This window comes from Macaca nemestrina, chromosome 17 (genome assembly GCF_043159975.1).
Source record: "Macaca nemestrina isolate mMacNem1 chromosome 17, mMacNem.hap1, whole genome shotgun sequence".
Lineage (NCBI taxonomy): Eukaryota > Metazoa > Chordata > Mammalia > Primates > Cercopithecidae > Macaca > Macaca nemestrina.
In genome coordinates, this window is record NC_092141.1 from 65,287,743 (window position 1) to 65,306,938 (window position 19,196).

Here is a 19,196-nt window from a genome sequence, read left to right on the forward strand (position 1 = left end):
ACAAAGAACAGGAGGGGGCTGCTGGCTGTCCCGGGCATGGCTGAGGGCAGAGTAGGTGGTGGAGGGAAGACAGAGGGGAGGTGGTCAGGAGCTGGGGTGGGCCCACAGTCGACCAACAAGGGGTCTGGACTCCAGGCCATAAGCCTCAGGGAGCGTTAAGCACAGGGACATCTGCCATATTCACTTTAAGGCTGGACGGGAGGAGAGCCAGCCAGGAGCTTGCCTGTTTGAGAGAGAAACAAGGCCTGGCCTCCGGAAGTGAGGGACTCACCCCCATTCACCTCTTCCCCCGTCCTCGCCCTATAAGCACATATCGGGTTAAATCCACTCCGGCTCCTCCAACACTCCTGGCTCCCCAGCTCGCCTCTTCTAGTTCGTCCCACATGCAAGGCGGCCCTGAGAACCCGCAGGACCCAGCCAAGGAGGGCGCCAGGCCGCGAGGGAAGCCCCGCGACTTTCCCACCCCACTCCCCTAAACAGCCTCCAACGCATCTGTGTTATTTTTATTTTCTTTGCTTTGGTCTATACAAAAAAACCAATAACCAAAAACATAAAGCGATAATAATAAAACACTCTGCTGGGACCTCCCCCAGCCCCCCACACCATGTGCGGGAGATGGGGGGGTCTGAAACAGGAAGGGGAAGAGAAAGCCCCTCACCACACACCAGAGGGGTCAGCCAAGAGCACTTCTCAGGGTCAGCTAGGGCAGCTGTGTGGGTGGGACAGGGGTGTGAGGGAGCTGTCCCCAGAGCTCCCCGGGGAGTGAGGGGTGGGCAAAGCCAACTAAGCATCCTGGAGAGAGAAGTCGGCGTCTCCTGGAGCAGGTGACTCACTCCATATCTCCTCCCCATCTCCCCTGGACGGTCCCTGAACTTTTCAAGAGAAGCTTTGGATTTCGGGGAGTTGGGTCTTGAACCTGGGCCCTGGAGACCTGGGGGCTTAGGGCAGTTGGTCAGTGGAGTTCAGTGAGAAAATCAGACCCAGAGAAGGAACCAAAGCCCTTCCAGGCCCAGGCAGCTGGAGACAGGGAGGCTGGGGGTTTGGGGGGGTTGCTGGGGGGAAACAGAAAGGGTGCTTGAGTCTGAAGCTTTAGTGGCCAGGGCCACAGGGGCGGGGAGGGGGTGTTAGGCCCTGGACCCATGCCCAGGACAGAAAAGCAGGAGCAGAACACTATCCCAAGAAAGACCCTACGGAGGACCTCTGGAGGCACGGGGTGCAGCAGGAAGTCACGCCCCGGCTTCCCCAGCTCAGGCACTTTTCTGTCTTGCCCCATCGCCTGCACGGAGAGCCTCTCAGATGAGGAACCGCACCTGTTGGGGGAGTGGGGACAGACAGGGGTAAGGGGCTCAGTGGACCTGCATCCACAGAAACTCATGCCACTCCGTGTCACCTGCCCACCACCCCCAGAAGGGGCCAGCAGGAACAGGACTCCCCACCCCTACCAAGGACACAAGAAGAAGGCAGGCCAGGGCACGCCGTGCTTGGGGAAGCTCAGCAGCAAAGGGTCCCCCCAAAAAAGCAGCACAGGTTTCAGCTGGGAGATGGGAGGGCCTCCAACAGAAGTAGGTTCTAGAGAGGAGGGAAAAGCCTGCAAAGAGGGGGCCGTACTGGGGCCAGGCCGCCTAGGCCAGCATGTGGTCTGCAGTGGGGTACGGGGGCCTGAGGCCGTCGCTGTAGGTGTCGATGGGGTAGTCTCCGTCCATGTCCATGTGCATCTCCAGCGGGTCAAGGGGCACATCGCTGGAGTACATGGGGCGGTAGGTGGCATCCATGTCTGGGGACGAAAAGTGGGTGTCGGTCCTAGGGTCTGCAAGCCACCCTTCAGGGAGCAGTCTGCACAGCCTTCAGCTGCCTCCTCTACCCATGCCCACCCCTGGTGGGCCTGACCCCCTCCCCAGACCCCACACCAGGGCATCTAGACTGGGGTACATGTGGATGCCACAGAGCAGTTGCCACTGGTCCTCTGGCCCCAGAGACATAATATTGCCCCCTCACACACACCCACACAGCCACCCAGGATCTCCAGGGTCCTGAAGAGCCTGGCACACACTTACCATCTCCATAGGGCTCATTGATGGGAATCATGCTCTGGGCCTGAAAAAGGAGAGAGAAACATGGAGGAGAGGTTTGAAAATGCAGGCTCCGGCCGGGCGCGGTGGCTCAAGCCTGTAATCCCATCACTTTGGGAGGCCGAGGCGGGCGGATCACGAGGTCAGGAGATCGAGACCATCCTGGCTAACACAGTGAAACCCCGTCTCTACTAAAAAAAATACAAAAAACTAGCCGGGCGAGGTGGCGGGCGCCTGTAGTCCCAGCTACTCGGGAGGCTGAGGCAGGAGAATGGCGTGAACTCAGGAGGCGGAGCTTGCAGTGAGCTGAGATCCGGCCACTGCACTCCAGCCTGGGCGGCAGAGCGAGACTCCGTCTCAAAAAAAAAAAAAGAAAATGCAGGCTCCAAGCTGGATATCAGCTGGGGGGCAGGGAGAGATGCTTCTAAAAGAAGGGGCTGGGCCGGATGTGGTGGCTCACGCCTGTAATCCCAGCAATCTGGGAGGTGGAGGCAGGCGGATCACTTGAGGTCAGGAGTTTTGGACCAGCCTGGCCAACGTGGTGAAACCCCGTCTCTACTAAAAATACAAAAAAATAGCTGTGCGTGGTGGTGCACACCTGTAATCCCAGCTACTTGGGAGGTTGAGGCAGGAGAATTGCTTGAATGGGGAGACAGAGGATGCAGTGAGCCGAGACTGCGCCACTGCACTCCAGCCTGGGCCACAGAGAGAGACTCCGTCTCGAAAAAAATAAAAAATAGCCCGGGTACAGTGGCTCACACCTGTAATCCCAGCACTTTGGGAGGCCAAGGTGGGCAGATTACAAGGTCAGGAGATTGAGATCATCCTAGCCAACATGGGGAAACCCCATCTCTACTAAAAATACAAAAATTAGCTGGGTGTGGTAGCATGTGCCTGTAGTTCCAGTTACTCAGGAGGCTAAGGCAGGAGAATTGCTTGAAACCAGGAGGCAGAGGTTGCAGTGAGCCAAGATCACGCCACTGCACTCCAGCCTGGCGACAGACCAAGACTCTGTCTCAAAAAAAAATAAAAACAAATAAATAAATAAAAGAGGGGGCCAGAGAAAAGCAAAGAGGCCTTGGAGGAATACAGGATGATGAAATGGGGTCACCCAGTGCCCTGATGTACTCGTGTCCTCAGTACTCCCCAGGGAGGAGGGTTCCCCATTCATGGAGCAGGAACTCCTGCTGGATTAGAGCAGCTCATGGGAGGAGGGTAGGAGGCAGAGGACTCACAAATGGGTGCAGGGCACTGCTCCACCCTGGAAAAGACCACCTGTAGCCTATCCAGCACCTCCATGCAAATTAGGAAAAGCACCCCCTCCTCAAACACCGTATACTCATTTGGGCAAAATAAAAATTGGCATTGTGTGGACATATGGTTCAACCTACTACTTCCATCTGCTAGGAATTGTTATAAATGATCCAATTACAAAATAAAAATCTATAAAGTTGACAGTAGTAGGAGACCCCCAAAAGTCAAGTTGCCCTTGGGCAGTGCAAACTTGTGCAACCAACTACTGCGGTCCAGCCTAGGATACTCACAGCCTCCCAGGCAGCCGGGTCATGCTTAAAGAGGGAGTTGGTGAGCTCCACGGACACACGCTTCCGGTAGTCTGGGTTCTTGTCCTCAGAGATGCGGAACAGGACAGCAGCAGCGTAGGTGGCTGAGCAGAGAGGAGAGGAAAAGCTAGGTCAAACGTCTGCCAGCCTCCATCATGCCTGGGGGAGTGGGACCCAGCTGCCCTCTTCCAGCTCACCAGTGCCCTCGTTGCGGGAATGCAGCAACTCCATGAGTGGGGCCGAGGCCCCCTCTGCATCAATGGCGTCAGCCGCCTCCTTGTCCTGGGCCAGCTCACACAGCACCCCGGCGGCCACACGCTGGATGTTCTCCACCGATGAGTACAGGAGCTGGGGAGAGGGGACATGGGAAGCAGGGGAGAGGTGGGAAGGGGTGAGGCAGGCCGGACAACACACCCCACAGCCCTGCCCACCTCCACCCTGTAGCAATTCCATAGTGGAAAACGGGCCATCACTGGGGAGTAAGTGTTACTGTTTTAAACTGGGCTGAGCGTTGTTCATGAACTACCTTGAAATTACCTGTTACTCTGCTTCATCTAACCATTGGAATCTAGTGTTAAAGAAGTCACTGACATGAAAGATGTTAAACTCTTGTCTGTTATGGTACTTGCACATATTCTCCCAGTTTGCTGATTTTTTTAATGCTTTTTTAAGGTTCTTTCTGAAATAGATGGTTTTCATGTTTATGTGGTTGAATCTCAAGTTTTTTTTTGTTTTTGTTTTTTCCATTTGTGATCTCTTTCCTTGCTTTGAAGCTTAGAAAGCCATGCCTGTGCAGGGGGTTGCTAAGTAGTCAATCTGGTGTGGCCACTTTCCTCCAAACTCCTCCAAAGACCTCTTGATGCCTGGTCCAGGCCCCCAAAATCTGGGACTCCTAACCTTGCCCTCTAAGCAGTGGTGGGGGCAGCTCTCCTGCACACCTGCCCCAGACTCACCTGCACAAACAGAGGGATGGTGTTGAGCCGGAAGATCTCCATGCGGTTCATGGGGTCCCGGGCGAGGATGTGCAGGGCTCCGGTGCAGCCCTCCACAATCTCCTCCATCCTCACACCATCCTGCAAGAGAGGAGGCAGGGGGCATGGGACAGGTGCTGTCAGCCGAATGAACTTCACAGGCTCTTGGAACTGGCATCAGTTGCAACTGACCTCTGCATTCACACACACACCCACAGAGGACACCTGCCCCCCAGGAAGGTTGTCACAGGCACCACCAGCTCACGTACCGTGTAGGGCTGCTGTGTGCCTGCAGCTACGTGGCGCTGGGCATCCTGGTGGGCCTTGACCAGCAGTTGGACGAGGCGGGGGATGACCGCTGCCTCCTGCAGTGGGGCATGGTTGGCTGGGCACAGGGCCAGATTCCTGATCAAGCCAATGGTTGCCTGGCAAAAAAAAAAGGGGCAGCGATCAGGGGCACTTCTTGGACATCTGAAGGATCCCAGCTTCCCAGCTTCAGGTATCCCCTCTCTCCTTCACCTCTTCTGTCCCCGAGGCCAGACACAGGCACACTAGAAGATATCCAGAGAAGGAGATCCCAGCCATGTCACTTAATCCACAGGATCTGGGGGTGCTCATGGCTAATCTTTTTCTTTTTTTTTTTTTTTTGAGACAGAGTTTCACTCTTGTTACCCAGGCTGGAGTGCAGTGATGCAATCTCACCTCATTGCAACCTCCACCTCCTGGGTTCAAGTGATTCTCCCGCCTCAGCCTCCTGAGTAGCTGCGATTACAGGAGCCCACCACCACGCCCAGCTAATTTTTTATATTTTTAGTAGAGACGGGGTTTCGCCATGTTGGTCAGGCTGGTCTCAAACTCCTGACCTCAGGTGATCCACCCGCCTCGGCCTCCCAAAGTGCTGGGATTACAAGCGTGAGCTACTGTGCCCGGCTGCTCATGGCTAATTCTAATAGCCTTTGCTAAAATGACACCCCATTCCAGAATATCCTGCCAGCCCCAAGCCCAGACCCTCACCCTATCCCCTCTCTCTTAACCACCCCCCACAGACACCATGGCCTTGCTTGCTTTTCTGATCGTTCCCCAAGCCTGAATCTCAGGAAGTCTTTGCTCTAGGTGCCCCGAAGCCTCCTGCTTGGGTGGTGTTCACATTGTCATGAATCCCCAGCAGGGCAGCTCTGGAAGGAGGTGTCCTGAGATTTCCTCCCCGGGGTCCTTGACCCACAGGAGCCACTCTGGCCTCCCAGAGCCTCTCAAAGTGTCATCCATTTCATCCTCAAAACAAGATGCCAGGAGGGCAGGGATGAAAATCACATGAGATGGGGATGTGAGCACACAGCAAATGACTTGCCAAGGTCACTTGCCACTTAGCTGCTGGATTAGGATGCAAAGCCCCACTTCAGGTTTGCAGCAGGGACCAAGCTTCAAGGAGGGGTCACACTGACATTTTTTTTTCTAAACATGGATTTTCTTTTTTTTAATTCAATGTATAGGCCGGGAGCAGTGGCTCACGCCTGTAATCCCAGCACTTTGGGAGGCCGAGGCAGGCAGATCACTTTAGGTCAGGAGTTCGAGACCAGCCTGGCCAACATGGTGAAACTACGTCTCTACTAAAAATACAGAAATTAGCTGGAAATTGCTTGAACCTGGGAGGCGGAGATTGCAGTGAGCTGAGATCGTGCCACTGCACTCCAGCCTGGGCAACAGAGCAAGACTCCGTCTCAAAAATAATAAGTAATAATAATTCAATGTATAGAATCACTTAGAGTCATTCTTATCTGCACTGTTTTGTTTTTTTGGTTTTTTTTTCTTTTTGAGACGGAGTCTCACTCTGTCACCCAGGCTGGAGTACAGTGGCGTGATCTTGGCTCACTGCAAGCTCTGCCTCCTGGGTTCATGCCATTCTCCTGCTTCAGCCTCCTGAGTAGCTGGGACCACAAGTGCCCACCACCACGCCCGGCTAATTTTTTTGTATTTTTTTAGTAGAGACGGGGTTTCACCATGTTAGCCAGGATGGTCTCTATCTCCTGACCTCGTGATACACCCGCCTCTGCCTCCCAAAGTGCGGGGGTTACAGGCGTGAGCCACAGCGCCTGGCCGTGTTTTTTGTTTTTGTTTTCCAAGACGGAGTCTCTCTCTGTCGCCCAGGCTGGAGTGCAATGGAGAGATCTCAGCTCACTGCAACCTCTGCCTTCTGGGTTCAAGTAATTCTTCTGCCTTGGCCTTCCGAGTAGCTGAGATTACAGGCACAGGCCACCATGGCCAGCTAATTTTTGTATTTTTTGTGGAGGCAGGGACTTACTATGTTGGCCAGGCTGGTCTCAAACTCCTGACATCAGGTAATCCTCCCGCCTCGGCCTCCCAAAGTGCTAGGATTACAGGCGTGAGCCACTGCACCTAGCTTGTCTGTACTATTAAATTGTCTTAAATGTAGCTAGCGGATGTCCCTGCCAGCTGGCTCCTGTGCCTGTTGACAAGACCCTCATCTATGGTAGCTTCCTCACTCTCTGGCACCAGATGCCACCTTGCCTTTGGCTGCCTTCCTTGTCTCTACATATGGATACACACACATACACATGCCTTCCTCCATAACTGTCCCTTGGGCCTGCCCACCCCCTGGCCTGGCCACCTTCCCTGCCTGACAGGGAAGTGACACACATCTCTCTTCCACCCAGGTAGCCTCAAGAAGACGACCCCACCCCTTCACACGCCCAACTCCCTATGGGAGAGGCTAAGCATCCCCCAGAATCCTCTCTGCCCTGTGTCTCTGTAGGGGCTCTCCTGATTTTCAGCAGGACACATGGCCATCTGGCTGGTGATCACATTTCCTAACCTCGCACCTTGATGTGGCCGAATGACCAAGTTCTGGGGTGCGAGCAGGAGTGATGCCTGCCACGTTCTGGTGGCCGCTAGCTCTTCCCAGTTCTCAGGGCTAGAACACATCTGTGGGGATGATACAGTCCACTCATTCATGTGAGGACAACTCTCTCATCTATACCCAGTGGCATAAGAAATGTGCTCCAGGCCGGGCGCGGTGGCTCAAGCCTGTAATCCCAGCACTTTGGGAGGCCGAGACGGGCGGATCACGAGGTCAGGAGATCGAGACCATCCTGGCTGACACGGTGAAACCCCGTCTCTACTAAAAAAATACAAAAAAAAACTAGCCGGTCGAGGTGGCGGGCGCCTGTAGTCCCAGCTACTCAGGAGGCTGAGGCAGGAGAATGGCGTGAACCCGGGAGGCAGAGCTTGCAGTGAGCCGAGATCTGGCCACTGCACTCCAGCCTGGGTGGCAGAGCGAGACTCCGTCTCAAAAAAAAAAAAAAAAAAAGAAATGTGCTCCATGGACCAGTAGCAGCGCCTGCGAGCTTGTTAGAAATACAGAATTGGGCCGGGCACGGTGGCTCACGCCTCTAATCCTAGCACTTTGGAAGGCCAAGGTGGGTGGATCACCTGAAGTCAGGAGTTTGAGACCAGCCCGACCAACAGAGAGAAATCCTGTCTCAACTAAAAAATACAAAATTAGCTGGGCGCGGTGGCACACGCCTAGAGACCCAGCTACTTGGGAGGCTGATGCAGGAGAATCGCTTGAACCCGGGAGGCGGAGGTTGCGGTGAGCCGAGATTGTGCTATTGCACTCCAGCCTGGGAAACGAGACCAAAACTCCGTCTCAAAAAAAAAAAAAGAAAAGAAATACAGAATTATCCGGGCACGATGTCTTACACCTGTAATCCCCGCACTTTGGGAGGCCGAGGCTGGTGGATTGCTTGAGTTCAGGAGTTTGAGACCATTCTGAGCAACATGGCAAAATCTACTAAAAATACAAAAATTATCCGGACATGGTGGCGTGCACCTATAATCTCAACTACTCAGGAGGCCAAGGCAGGAGAATCGCTTGAACCTGGGAGGTAGAGGTTGCAGTGAGCCAAGATTGTACCACTGCACTCCAGCCTGGGCAATAGACAAAGACATTGTCTCAAAACAATAAAAAAAAAAGACATATGGAATCGCAGGCCCTCCGTAGCAGGCCTGCTGAATTAGGACCTGCAGTGTGTGTCCGTGTGTGTGTGTGTGTGTGTGTTTTAGATTGCTTATTTGTTTTTTTTTGTTTTTCAAATTTTTTGTAAGAGATGGGTGTCTCAATATGTTACCCAGGCTGGTCTCAAACTCCTGGCCTCAAGTGATCCTTCCACGTCCGCCTCCGCCTCTGCCTCCCAAAGTGCTAGAACTACAGATGTCTGCATCTGCACCCAGCCTCCTGTTTTTCTTTTAAGACATGGGTTCTTGCTCTGTCACCCAGGCTGAAGTGCACTGATGCAGTCATAGCTCACTGTAACCTCCAATTCCTGTGCTCAAGCAATTCTCCCACCTCAGCCTCTCCTCCCCAGTAGCTGGGACTACAGGTGTGCACCACCACACCCAGCTAATTTTTGCTGTTGTTGTCGAGACAAGTCTTGCTATGTTGTCCAGGCTGGTTTCAAATTCCTGGCCTCAAGCAATCCTCCTACCTTGGCCTCCCAAAGTGTTGGAATTACAGGCATGAGCCACCGTGGAACCTGCAGTTTAGTGAAACCGCCCAGGGTACTCATGTGCATTTTGAACTCTGAGCTCTGCCCTAGGGGCTGGTAGAGCTAGAAGATAGAAAATCTGGAGAGCAGAGCCATTGTTGAGGTCTAAACTATTACACGAGAGAGAAATAAACTTCTGTCTTATTCAAGCCACTGTATTTAGGGCTTCTTTGCTACAGCAGCTTTGCCTATACCAATACAGCACCTAAGCCTGCTGCAGGGAGCTCCTACCCCTCGCCTAACAGCAGTACCTTGACCAGTGGCCACTGGTTGGGCTGGTTGAGCAGCTTCACAATGGCCGGGATGCCATAGTTGAGACGCACAGAGTTCTGGGCCATCTCGGCCTCAGGGTGGCGGCTAGTGAGGTGGCGCAGGGCGCAGACGGCAGGCTCTGTGATGTCGTCCTTGTCACCAGCACGCAGGATGGCGTGGATGAGAGCCTCCACACCGCTGTTCTGTGTCACCAGCGTCTTGTTCTTGCTGTTGTTGCAAGTCAGGTTGGAGAGTGTACCCGTGGCACAGGTGAGGACGTTGACATCATCCACGCTTAGCTGGTTCACCAGAATCTTCAGCACACTCTCCAGGCCCTCCTGGAGGGAAAGGAAGGGATGGGGGAGTCAGGGAGCAGCCAACTCCAGGGAGCCTTCTCGAATATGTCTGAGGGGAGCAGGATGACCTAAAGGGGTCAGCCATGCCTGTGTGTGCCCGGGAACTTTCATCCCCATGACCCGCCACACCCTGTGAGAGGGTGTTATTATCTTGTGGTGCAAATGAGGCAATGAGGCTCAGAGAAGTTGAGGAACTTGCCCACAGACACACAGCCAGTGGCTGGATCTGAACCCAGGCCTGACTCTAAGCCCCACGTCTCTTCCCTCCAACCCATCAGCCTTTCCCTGGGAGCCTCAGACCCAGGCAGAACCCTCCTCAGGCCAAAGTACGGTGTCCAAGGGAGGCCTTGAGACCAGGAGGCAATTGTTGAGGGGGCCACATGTTTCAGTGGCCCAGCTGAGCCACATCTACTCATGTGTCACCTTTCTGGGCCTTCACTGCTGCCCCACCACCCTGGGGCCCTGAGCCAAATCCACTTCCAGTAAAATCACTAACTCAGACGTCTCACTTCTCCCAGGGAGACACGTAGGCCTTGTGGTGGGACAGAAAAACTCCAGCTTTGGGGACGGACAGTCCTGAGTTCAAATTCCAGTTCTGCCATTTACTACCTCTGACCATGGCCATTACCTCCCCCAGCCTCAGTGTCTTCATCTAACCCACAGGGTCCCACACTCTAACCCCAGGCTGAACGAGCTAATGTCCACAAATGCCACGCAGAGGGCCAGCAGAGGGTGGGCACTTGATAAACAGCATATTGCTGGGGGAGGCCTGAGGAATGGTTGTTGAAAGGAGGCACAGGGCACTTGCCCTGGAGCTGCATTTTTCCTTAAATTGTATTTTTAGTCATGGGGGTCTATCTCTTGGTAAACTATTGCCCCAGCCCAGGGCCCAGGTCAAAACTGTTCTTTTGCTGGACGCGGCGGCTCACGCCTGTAATCCCAGCACTTTGGGAGGCCAAGGCGGGTGGATCACCTGAGGTCAGGAGTTCGAGACCAGCCTGACCAACATGGTGAAACCCTGTCTCTACTAAAAATACAAAAATTAGGTAGACATGGTGGCGCACTCCTGTAGTCCCAACTACTCGGGAGGGTGAGGCAGGAGAATCGCTTGAGCCCAGGAGGCGGATCTTGCAGTGAGCGGAGATTGCACCACTGCACTCCAGCCTGGGTGACGAGCGAGACTCTGTCAAAAACCAAAAAAAAAGTGATGAAGGTCTTCAAGGCATTTCCAGCCTCAGCCACAAGGAAGAGAGATTTAGAGCTCCCAGTATCCAGCCCCCAGTATCCAGCCCCCAGAGATTTAGAGACCACAGTACCTAAGGTCAGATGCCCAGACAGGAGGCTGGATGGGGCAGCTGAAGGGGTCAACCCCAAGCCCAGATGCCTCCCTCACCTGCTTTGTGGCCACGTCCGAGAGGTTGCGCAGGGTCCACAGGCAGTTCTGTACCAGGCGGGGGCTGTTGCTGGTCAGGTGCTTGCCCAGGGCCTGCATCCCACCTGGGGCAGGGATAGGGGTGCCATCAGCCACGAGCAGCATGGCTGACTGAGCTTGGCAGCTGGGCAGAGCCCCCATCCCAGCTGCCCTCAAGGCCATCATACTCACCAGCCTCCACAATGGCAGGCTTATTGCTGGGACACACGGACAGCACCTTGAGCACACGACTGGTGGTCCAGAGCAGCTTCTCATAACTGTAGTTACGCATGATCTGCACGAGGGCCTGGGGCCCACTATTGGCCAGGATAATCAGCTGCAGGTGAAGAGGGAATGAGTGTGAGAAGGACGGGAAATACGACAGGAACAAGGAGGAGCGGGGCAGGAGACAGAGCTGTCATTACTGAGCTTCAGCTAACGCACAAATAGTTCGTTTTTTTCTTTTAATGTATTTTTTTCTTTTTATAAAGATGGGGGTCTCGCTATGCTGCCCAGGCTGGTCTTGAACTCCTGGCCTCAAATGATCCTCACACCTCAGCCTCCCAAAGTGCTGGGATTACAGGTGTGAGCCACCACACCCAGTCAAACACCCCAGTAGTTTTTTGTTTGTTTGTTTTTTTGAGATAGAGTCTCACTGTGTCACCCAGGCTGGAGAGCAGTGGCATGATCTCAGCTCACTACAACCTTCGCCTCCTGGGTTCAAGCAATTCTCATGCCTCAGCCTCCCAAGTGGCTGGGATTACAGGCATGTGCCACCACGCCCGGCTAATTTCTGTATTTTTGGTGGGGATGGGGTTTCACTATGTTGGCCAGGCTGGTTTCAAACTCCTGACCTCAGGCAATTCACCTACCTCAGCCTCCCAAAGTGCTGGGATTACAGGCGTGAGCCACCACACCCAGCCCACCCCAATAGTTTCATGACTGTTATGTAAGCCAAATTTTGAAAAAAAGGATAATACCTAGTGCTGACAAGGATGTGACAAAACTATATGCACATCCATTACCAGTTATGGCACTGGAAATTAGTCCAATCCTTCTGGAAATCAGTCTGGCCATTTGGGTAAAAGCCTAGAACTGTTAAAAATCGATGAGAATTTTTTCCACTCTTTGACAAAGGCTATATGCTCAAAGACATTCGTTAATTCGTTAGACAGCATTGTTTATAAAGGTGGAATAGGAGCAATCTAAATACCCTCCCTCAGAATAAAGCCTAAGGTCTCCACTTAATGAAATGCTATCTGTAGGCTGGGTATGGTGGCTCATGACTTTAATCCCACTATTTCGGAGGCTGAGGCAGGAGGATTCCTTGAGGGTAGCCTGGGCAACAGAGCAAGACCCCATCCCCATAAAAAATTTAAAACTTAGCCCAAGTGCTAATTAGCTCATTGGTACGTTCCTGTAGTCCTAGTTATCAGGAAGGCTAAGGTGGGAGGAATGCTTGAGCTCAGAATTTTGAGGTTGCAGTGAGCTAGGATCATGCCACTGTACTCTAGCCTGGGTAACACAGTGAGACCCTATCTCAAAAAAGAAAGCAAAGGAAGAAATGGGAAGGAAGGAAGAAAGAGAGGAAGAGAGGAAAAGGGAAAGGAAAAGGAAAAAGAAAGGGGAAAGGGGAAAGGAAAGGCAATCTGTCATTATTAGAGGGTGGTTTTGAGGACAATAGAGCAAAAACAATTTTTTTTAAACATCATGCAGGCCAGACACAGTGGCTCATACCTGTAATCCTGACACTTTGGGAGGCCAAGGCAGACAGATCACTTGAACCTAGGAGTTTGAGACCAGCCTGGGCAACATGGAGAAATCTCACCTCTACAAAAAATTAGTCGGGGGCCCGGTGCAGTGGCTCACGCCTGTAATCCCAGCACTTTGGGAGGCCAAGGCAGATGGATCACCTAAGGTCAGGAGTTTGAGACCAGCCTGGCCAACCTGGTGAAACCTTGTCTCTACTAAAAATACAAAAATTAGCTGAGCATAGTGGTGGGCACCTGTAATCCCAGCTACTTGGGAGGCTGAGGCAGGAGAATCACTTGAACCCGGGAGGCGGAAGTTGCAGTCAGCTGAGATTGCGCCACCGCACTCCAGCCTAGGCGACAGAGTGAGACTCCATCTCAAAAAAAAAAAAAAAAAAAGAAAAGAAGAGTAAAAAAGAACTAGTCGGGCATGGTGGCACATGCCTGAAGTCCCAGCTACTCTGGAGGCCGAGGTGGGAGGATCATCTGAGCCCAGGAAGTCAAGGTTGCAGTGAGCCCTGATTACACCACTGCACTCCAGCCTGGGTGACCCTGTCTCAAAAAAAAAAAAAAAAAAAGCAGGCAGAAAACAGATGCAATGTTGCAGATTGTTATGATGACAAGAATGTGCACACATCTGTAGTCTGCCCACAGAACAGCTCTTAACCGAGCATATTGAAATGACAATAGTGGCTGTATGAGGATGAGTGATTTTTTTTCCTTATACTCAAAATAATAATTCTGACCAATTCAGTCGCATGATGAAGCATGCACATCTGCCCCTATATCTCATCTAAAAGGAGTAAGGGGCAGCAGCCCGAAGCTGTGGAGGATAGAGGGTGACGCAAGGGTGGGCTTCAGGCCTCAGGAGGGTTGGGGAGGGCCCACCTTGCTCTCCTGGTTGCCGTAGGCCAGGAGCTGCAGGCAGTCGGTGGTGATGGCCAGGAACTTGGGATTGTTCTTGTTGAGCAGGGGCACCATCTTTTGCAGCCCGTCAGCCAGGCGCACGGCCATCTTGGCGCCCTCCTGGTACAGGAGCAGGTTATGCAGCGTGGTGATGGCGTAGAACAGGACCGACTCCACAGGGGAGCTGGGGGGGTGGGCAGGGGTTAGTATGCCAAGGTCCCAGGGGCCTGGCATACATGTGAGCCTGGTATGGGTTCCCACCTCCCCCAGGAAGCCTCCCCGCTACTGACACCCCTCTGGAAATATCCCTTTGCTAAAATCTCATCACTCCTTGAGCCTGCCCGGCTCTTAAGCATGAAGCAAACAGCACCTGTCTTCTCCCAACTGAGACAATGACTCCTCCTGCTTCTGAGCCCCCAGCCCTGTGCTGAGCACACAGCAGGTCCCTAGACACTGATCCCTACTAAGTAACTACCATGTGGAAGGCCACATATTAGAGAGGCCTTGCAAGGTGTTCAGAGGGGAATGAAATCAGTGTCTCCCCTTCATGGAGCTCCCAGCCTGGTATAGGGATGAGAAATGAGGCCAGGCGCGGTGGCTCACGTCTGTAATCTCAGCACTTTGGGAGGCCGAGGCGGGGGATCACCTGAGGTTAGGAGTTCGAGACCAGCCTGGCCAACGTGGCGAAACTCCGTCTCTATTAAAAATACAAAATTGAGCTCGACATGGTGGCAGACGCCTATAATCCCAGCACTTTGGGAGGCCAAGGCGGGCAGATCACCTGAGGTCAGGAGTTCAAGACTAGCCTGGCCAACATGGTGAAACCCCATCTTTACTAAAAATACAAAAATTAGCCAGGCGTGGTGGTGGGCACCTGTAATCCCTGCTACTTGGGAGGCTAAGGCAGGAGAATCGCTTGAACCCGGGAGGCGGAGGTTGCAGTGAGCTGAGACTGCGCCACCGCACTCCAGCCTGGGCAACAAGAGGAAAACTCTGTCTCAAAAAAAAAAAAAAAAAAAAATTAGCTGGGCATGGTGGCAGACACTTGTAATCCCAGCTACTCAGGAGACTGAGGCAGAAGGAATATTCAAACCTGGGAGGTGGAGGCTGCAGTGAGCTGAGATCATGCCACTGCAGTCCAGCTTGGGCGACAGCAAGACCTCATCTCAAAAAAAACGAGAAATGAGACCAATCAACGTTTTGTAGGGGGCCCAGAAACAGAAAGTTTGTAAGGAACTTTGCATTTGCTGTTCCCTCTGCCTGGGACACTCTTCGGTTCCTCCACACTAGCCAAACTCCACTCATCTGTTAATCCCCTGCCATTAAGCGATTCCACCTCTAAGCAATCTCAATGCTCTTCTGCCACAGCCTGTGTCATATCCTGATCATTAACCGGCTGTTTACATGCCTGTGTTCCCTGCTGGGCTGTGAGCCACTGAGCACCAGGATGGGGTGTGCCTCTGCCTGGCACATGATAGTTGCTCGCTGGGTATTTATGGAAGCCCAGGGAAGGGAGGGGAGAGGCCCAAGTGAGGCGGGGTCCTGGACTCCTGCACTAAGCAGGGGTGGGTACCTGAGCATGCGGACCAGAGCAGGGATGCCGCCCGACTTGAAGATGGCGAGCAGCCCCTCCCGGTGGTGGGAGAGGTTGTGCAGGATGCTGGTGGTACAGCGGGCCGTGTCCAGGTCACTGGTATTCTGCATGGTGCGCACGACAGCGGCCACCAGCTGGGGTGAGCCCATCAGGGCCCGCCGCGACGCCTCCTTCTTTGATAGCTGGTTCACAATCATGGCCGCCTTAGTCACCACCACCTGGAGGGCAAAGGCAGGTGCGGGGACGTGAGCACTAAGGAGGGGCCGGGACACCCTTCCACAGAGCTGAGGAGGGCCCCAGACTCGTCACATACAGGGGAGTCCGGGTCATAACCTTCCTCCTCCCCTACAATGTCCCTCCCCTGAGGACATCTGCTCTCTCCCCTCCCTGCTCAGCCCCCACCCTAGCCGGGACCCTCACAGACCGGGTCCTCGTCGTTGAGCAGCTTGGTGAGCTCGGGCAGGGCTCGAGTGGCCAGCTCGGCGTCGTCCTGGTAGTTGATGAGATGCACAATGGCCGACTTGAGCAGCTGGGATGGCTCGGCCAGTCGCTGCAGGTTGGTGGCCTGCCCCTCCACCTGCGTGGCCAGCAGCAGCGAGCTGTCCTCGCCTGACACGCCAGGGCACATGGCCTCCCGCACCCGTTTGGCTCTGGCTGTTGTGGACATCTGGTACTCCAGGTCACCTGGGGGCCATAGGGACAGGGACTGAGTGTGGGCAGTGGGCTGGGCAGACACTGGGGAGCAGGGCAGGCTGCACACAGCCCCACCTCGGCCCTCTGGGCTACCTTTCACCCTGCCCAAAGCCCCAGCGCATGACTGGCCATTCTACCTCTCCCCAGGGACCTTGGGGAAGTCACCATCACCTCAGTAACCTCATCTGTAAAATGGGCCCCACATGTTATGTCCATCATGGGAATTTTTTTTTTTTGGCACACTTATTATGTGCCTGGCAGTGAATTCAGTGCCCTGCTATTTTCTCATATAATCTGACAATGACCCTGCAAGGTAAGTACTATCATTGGCTCCTCTTTACAGATGGGAAAACTGGGCACAGAGGGGTTATAAGGCAGCCTGACTCAGGGGCCCAAACCCCTATTCCATTCTCCTCCCTTACCCATCAGGTCTCCTTTCAACCCTGAAATCTCAGGAGTCTAATTACACCCTCATCATCCCCAACAGCGGCAATCCTCCCACTATACAGGCAGGCAAACAGAGGCCCAGAGAGCCACCAACATCACATCTCACAGCAGATCAGAGGGAAAGTCAGGGCTGTGGGTTCAGGGAGCCAGGAGCTGGGTCCTCAGCTGAGACGTCGGGTTCCTCTCTAACTTCCTTCCTCCCCCTGGGTGGGTCTGGGAGTCCCACAGGTAGATGCCCAAGCAGCCACACCCTGGCAACTGTCCTGATGCCCCCAGGGAGAGGGACGCAGAGGTTCCACCCTCTAATTAGTTGGGAAGGAGGAGACAGCTGCATGGCTTTCCCACCTGGATGCTGTACTTTTTGCTACCAACACAGTGCCTGGCCCTGCCCAGCCAAGAGGCCCCGTACTCCCCCTACCAGCTGTCAGGGAGGAGACTGGTGTGCAGGGGCTGACTCCGCAGAGCCCCACCAGCTACAGTCCACCCTCACTACTCTCAGAGCCTACAGCCCACCTCATGGCATGTTCAGGGCCCCGGAGGCACCTGTGGTCAACAGTTCTAGGGCCTGGCTACTCCTCTCCCCCAGAGGGGCAGGGGAGGCTTGGGCTGGCGGGGCACCCCCAGCCAGGACTAAGCCCTAGAGCTGAGTCAGTCACTCGTCCCACAGCCTCGGCCTATCTGCATGTCAGCAGCAGAGGCCTGGTCTCCCTCCCAACGAGGGGCCCTCAGGCTTGAGACCTAAACCTCCTCTACCCAAAGGAGAATCCCTGGGGGGTTCCTGGAGGCTAGGGCCCTGGCTCTCCCATCAAATGTGAGGCTCCTAGAGCCAAAGGGCTGTGTCCTCCCTGCCATCCATGGGCTTCCTGAGAGCCATAGTGATGCCTCCTCATCAGATTCTTATTTTTTTATTATTATTATGATTTGAGATGGAGTCTCACTCTGTCACCCAGGCTGGAGTGCAGTGGCACAATCTCAGCTCACTCCAACCTCTGCCTCCTGGGTTCAAACAATTCTCCTGCCTCAGCCTCCCTAGTAGCTGGGACTACAGGTGCATGCCACCACACCCGGCTAATTTTTTATTTTTAGTAGAGACGGGGTTTCATCATGTTGGCCAGGCTGGTCTCGAACTCCTGACCTCAGGTGATCCACCCACCTCAGTCTCCCAAAGTGCTGGGATTACAGGCGTAAGCCACCGCGCCCAACGTCCTCATCAGATTCTTACATTCACAGAAGACAAGGACTGTGCCTCTTCCTTCAGACTGGAGGCACCTTGAGGGCAGGGACTATGCCTTCCCTCCCTACCTTCCCTCTTCACAGAAGAGGATTCTGTGACCCTCCCAGATGCAGCACCCTGAAGTAGTTGCACCTCCTCCTTCAGACTGGGTGGGCCCCCTGTTAGTATGAGCTATGCCTCCTCTCTCAGACCAGGGACCCCCTAGAATCCGCCTCCTTTCACTCTGACCTCTCTCCAGGACCCAGGCAGGTTTTCTACCCCATGGAATAGTTCCAAGGGGTCCTGACCTTGGCTGGGGGGCACCCCCTGGGTGTAGGTGGTGGTCTTCTTGAGCGTGTACTGGCGCCCGCAGGCCTCATCCTCCTCCATGATGCCCTTGCTGCTGACGGAGGGCACGCAGGTGTTGGCGCCCGAATGGATACCCGAGTCGTAGGTGTACGTCTGCTGCCACTCAGTCACCTTGATAGGCTGCTCCATCAGGTTCATCACCTCCATTGTGGCTACTGGGGGCACAAAGGAGGAAGTCAGGAAGCAGGAAGTCACCTGGCCCAGCCCCCAGCTTCAGCCCATCCCCAAGTCCTGCCTGTCTTGCCATGTAATCACCATGGCCCCAGGGGTTTCAATGAGGATGCAGGCTGGGGATGAGTGGGTGCCCAGAAGGGTAACAGGCCCAGGGAGGTGCTGCCCATGAGATATCCTGGGAGCAGTGAGCCCCAGGGGTGCAGCTGTGTGTGTGTCCTGGGCTTGCATCTCTGACCTCTTAGGGGGATGAGCCCCAGGGGGCAGGGCAGTAAAGGGCCAGCTGCCGTCAGAAGCCCCTGTTCACTCACCTTGCTGCCCTGACCCAACTGTCTCAGGGGCAAGAGAAGGCACCCAGGACCTCTAGCAGCTTCTGAGGTCCCCTGGGCCCACCCTCAACCACTGGGGCTCCCTGGGAAAGGCTGCAGGGAGGAGGCACCCCAGTCATTGGGCAGGAAACTGGGTGGGGCAGGGAAGCGGTCTGACAGGTTTCTCTGGAACGCCCCAGGCTCCCTCAGAGACTCCAGGATCTGGCTTTCCTACAGATTGGGCAGGATCACTCGTGGCCCTGAGGCCGAGGCCCCAAGGCCCCTTCTCTCCCAGCCCTCCCAGCACCTAGAAGCCTCTCTGAGTCCCACGGAGCGGTTCAAATCTCAACTACTCACTACTGGGGCAGTTCACCTCCCCGCAGAACCTCAGTCCTCATCTATAAAGTGGGGTCACACGACCTCCCTCAGAGGTGGTTGCGAGGATCTGGTGCATAGCCGGTGTTCAGAGGCCACGGCCATTACCATCAGCACCGCCTCTCCTCCGGAAGTGCTTCCTCACCTCCTGGTCTCCTCGAGCCCAGGCTAGGGATCTGAGGTGGG

The 19,196-nt window shown here is 54.4% G+C and overlaps 1 protein-coding gene across 8 annotated transcripts in view; it reads right to left on the minus strand.

Annotated features, from left to right (window-relative positions):
- Positions 1-491: 491 nt before the first annotated feature.
- Positions 492-19,196, minus strand: part of JU (junction plakoglobin) — a 32,749-nt gene continuing 14,044 nt past the window's right edge. For 6 of the 8 annotated variants that reach the window (XM_011725155.2, XM_011725156.2, XM_011725157.2 and 3 more), the window contains exons 2-15: positions 18,096-18,311; positions 15,859-16,118; positions 15,414-15,652; positions 13,823-14,024; positions 11,376-11,520; positions 11,166-11,269; positions 9,416-9,754; positions 4,872-5,027; positions 4,585-4,704; positions 3,829-3,979; positions 3,614-3,735; positions 2,055-2,094; positions 1,609-1,774; positions 492-1,310 (exon numbers count right to left, since the gene is read on the minus strand). In XM_011725155.2, the coding sequence (XP_011723457.1) occupies positions 1,623-1,774; positions 2,055-2,094; positions 3,614-3,735; positions 3,829-3,979; positions 4,585-4,704; positions 4,872-5,027; positions 9,416-9,754; positions 11,166-11,269; positions 11,376-11,520; positions 13,823-14,024; positions 15,414-15,652; positions 15,859-16,118; positions 18,096-18,303 (2,238 nt within the window). In that variant the 5' untranslated portion in view covers positions 18,304-18,311 and the 3' untranslated portion in view covers positions 492-1,310; positions 1,609-1,622. Of the gene's footprint in view, positions 1,311-1,608; positions 1,775-2,054; positions 2,095-3,613; positions 3,736-3,828; positions 3,980-4,584; positions 4,705-4,871; positions 5,028-9,415; positions 9,755-11,165; positions 11,270-11,375; positions 11,521-13,822; positions 14,025-15,413; positions 15,653-15,858; positions 16,119-18,095; positions 18,312-18,992; positions 19,011-19,155; positions 19,176-19,196 lie in introns of those variants that run through there. The other 2 variants (XM_071083126.1, XM_071083129.1) reach the window with 2 other exon arrangements.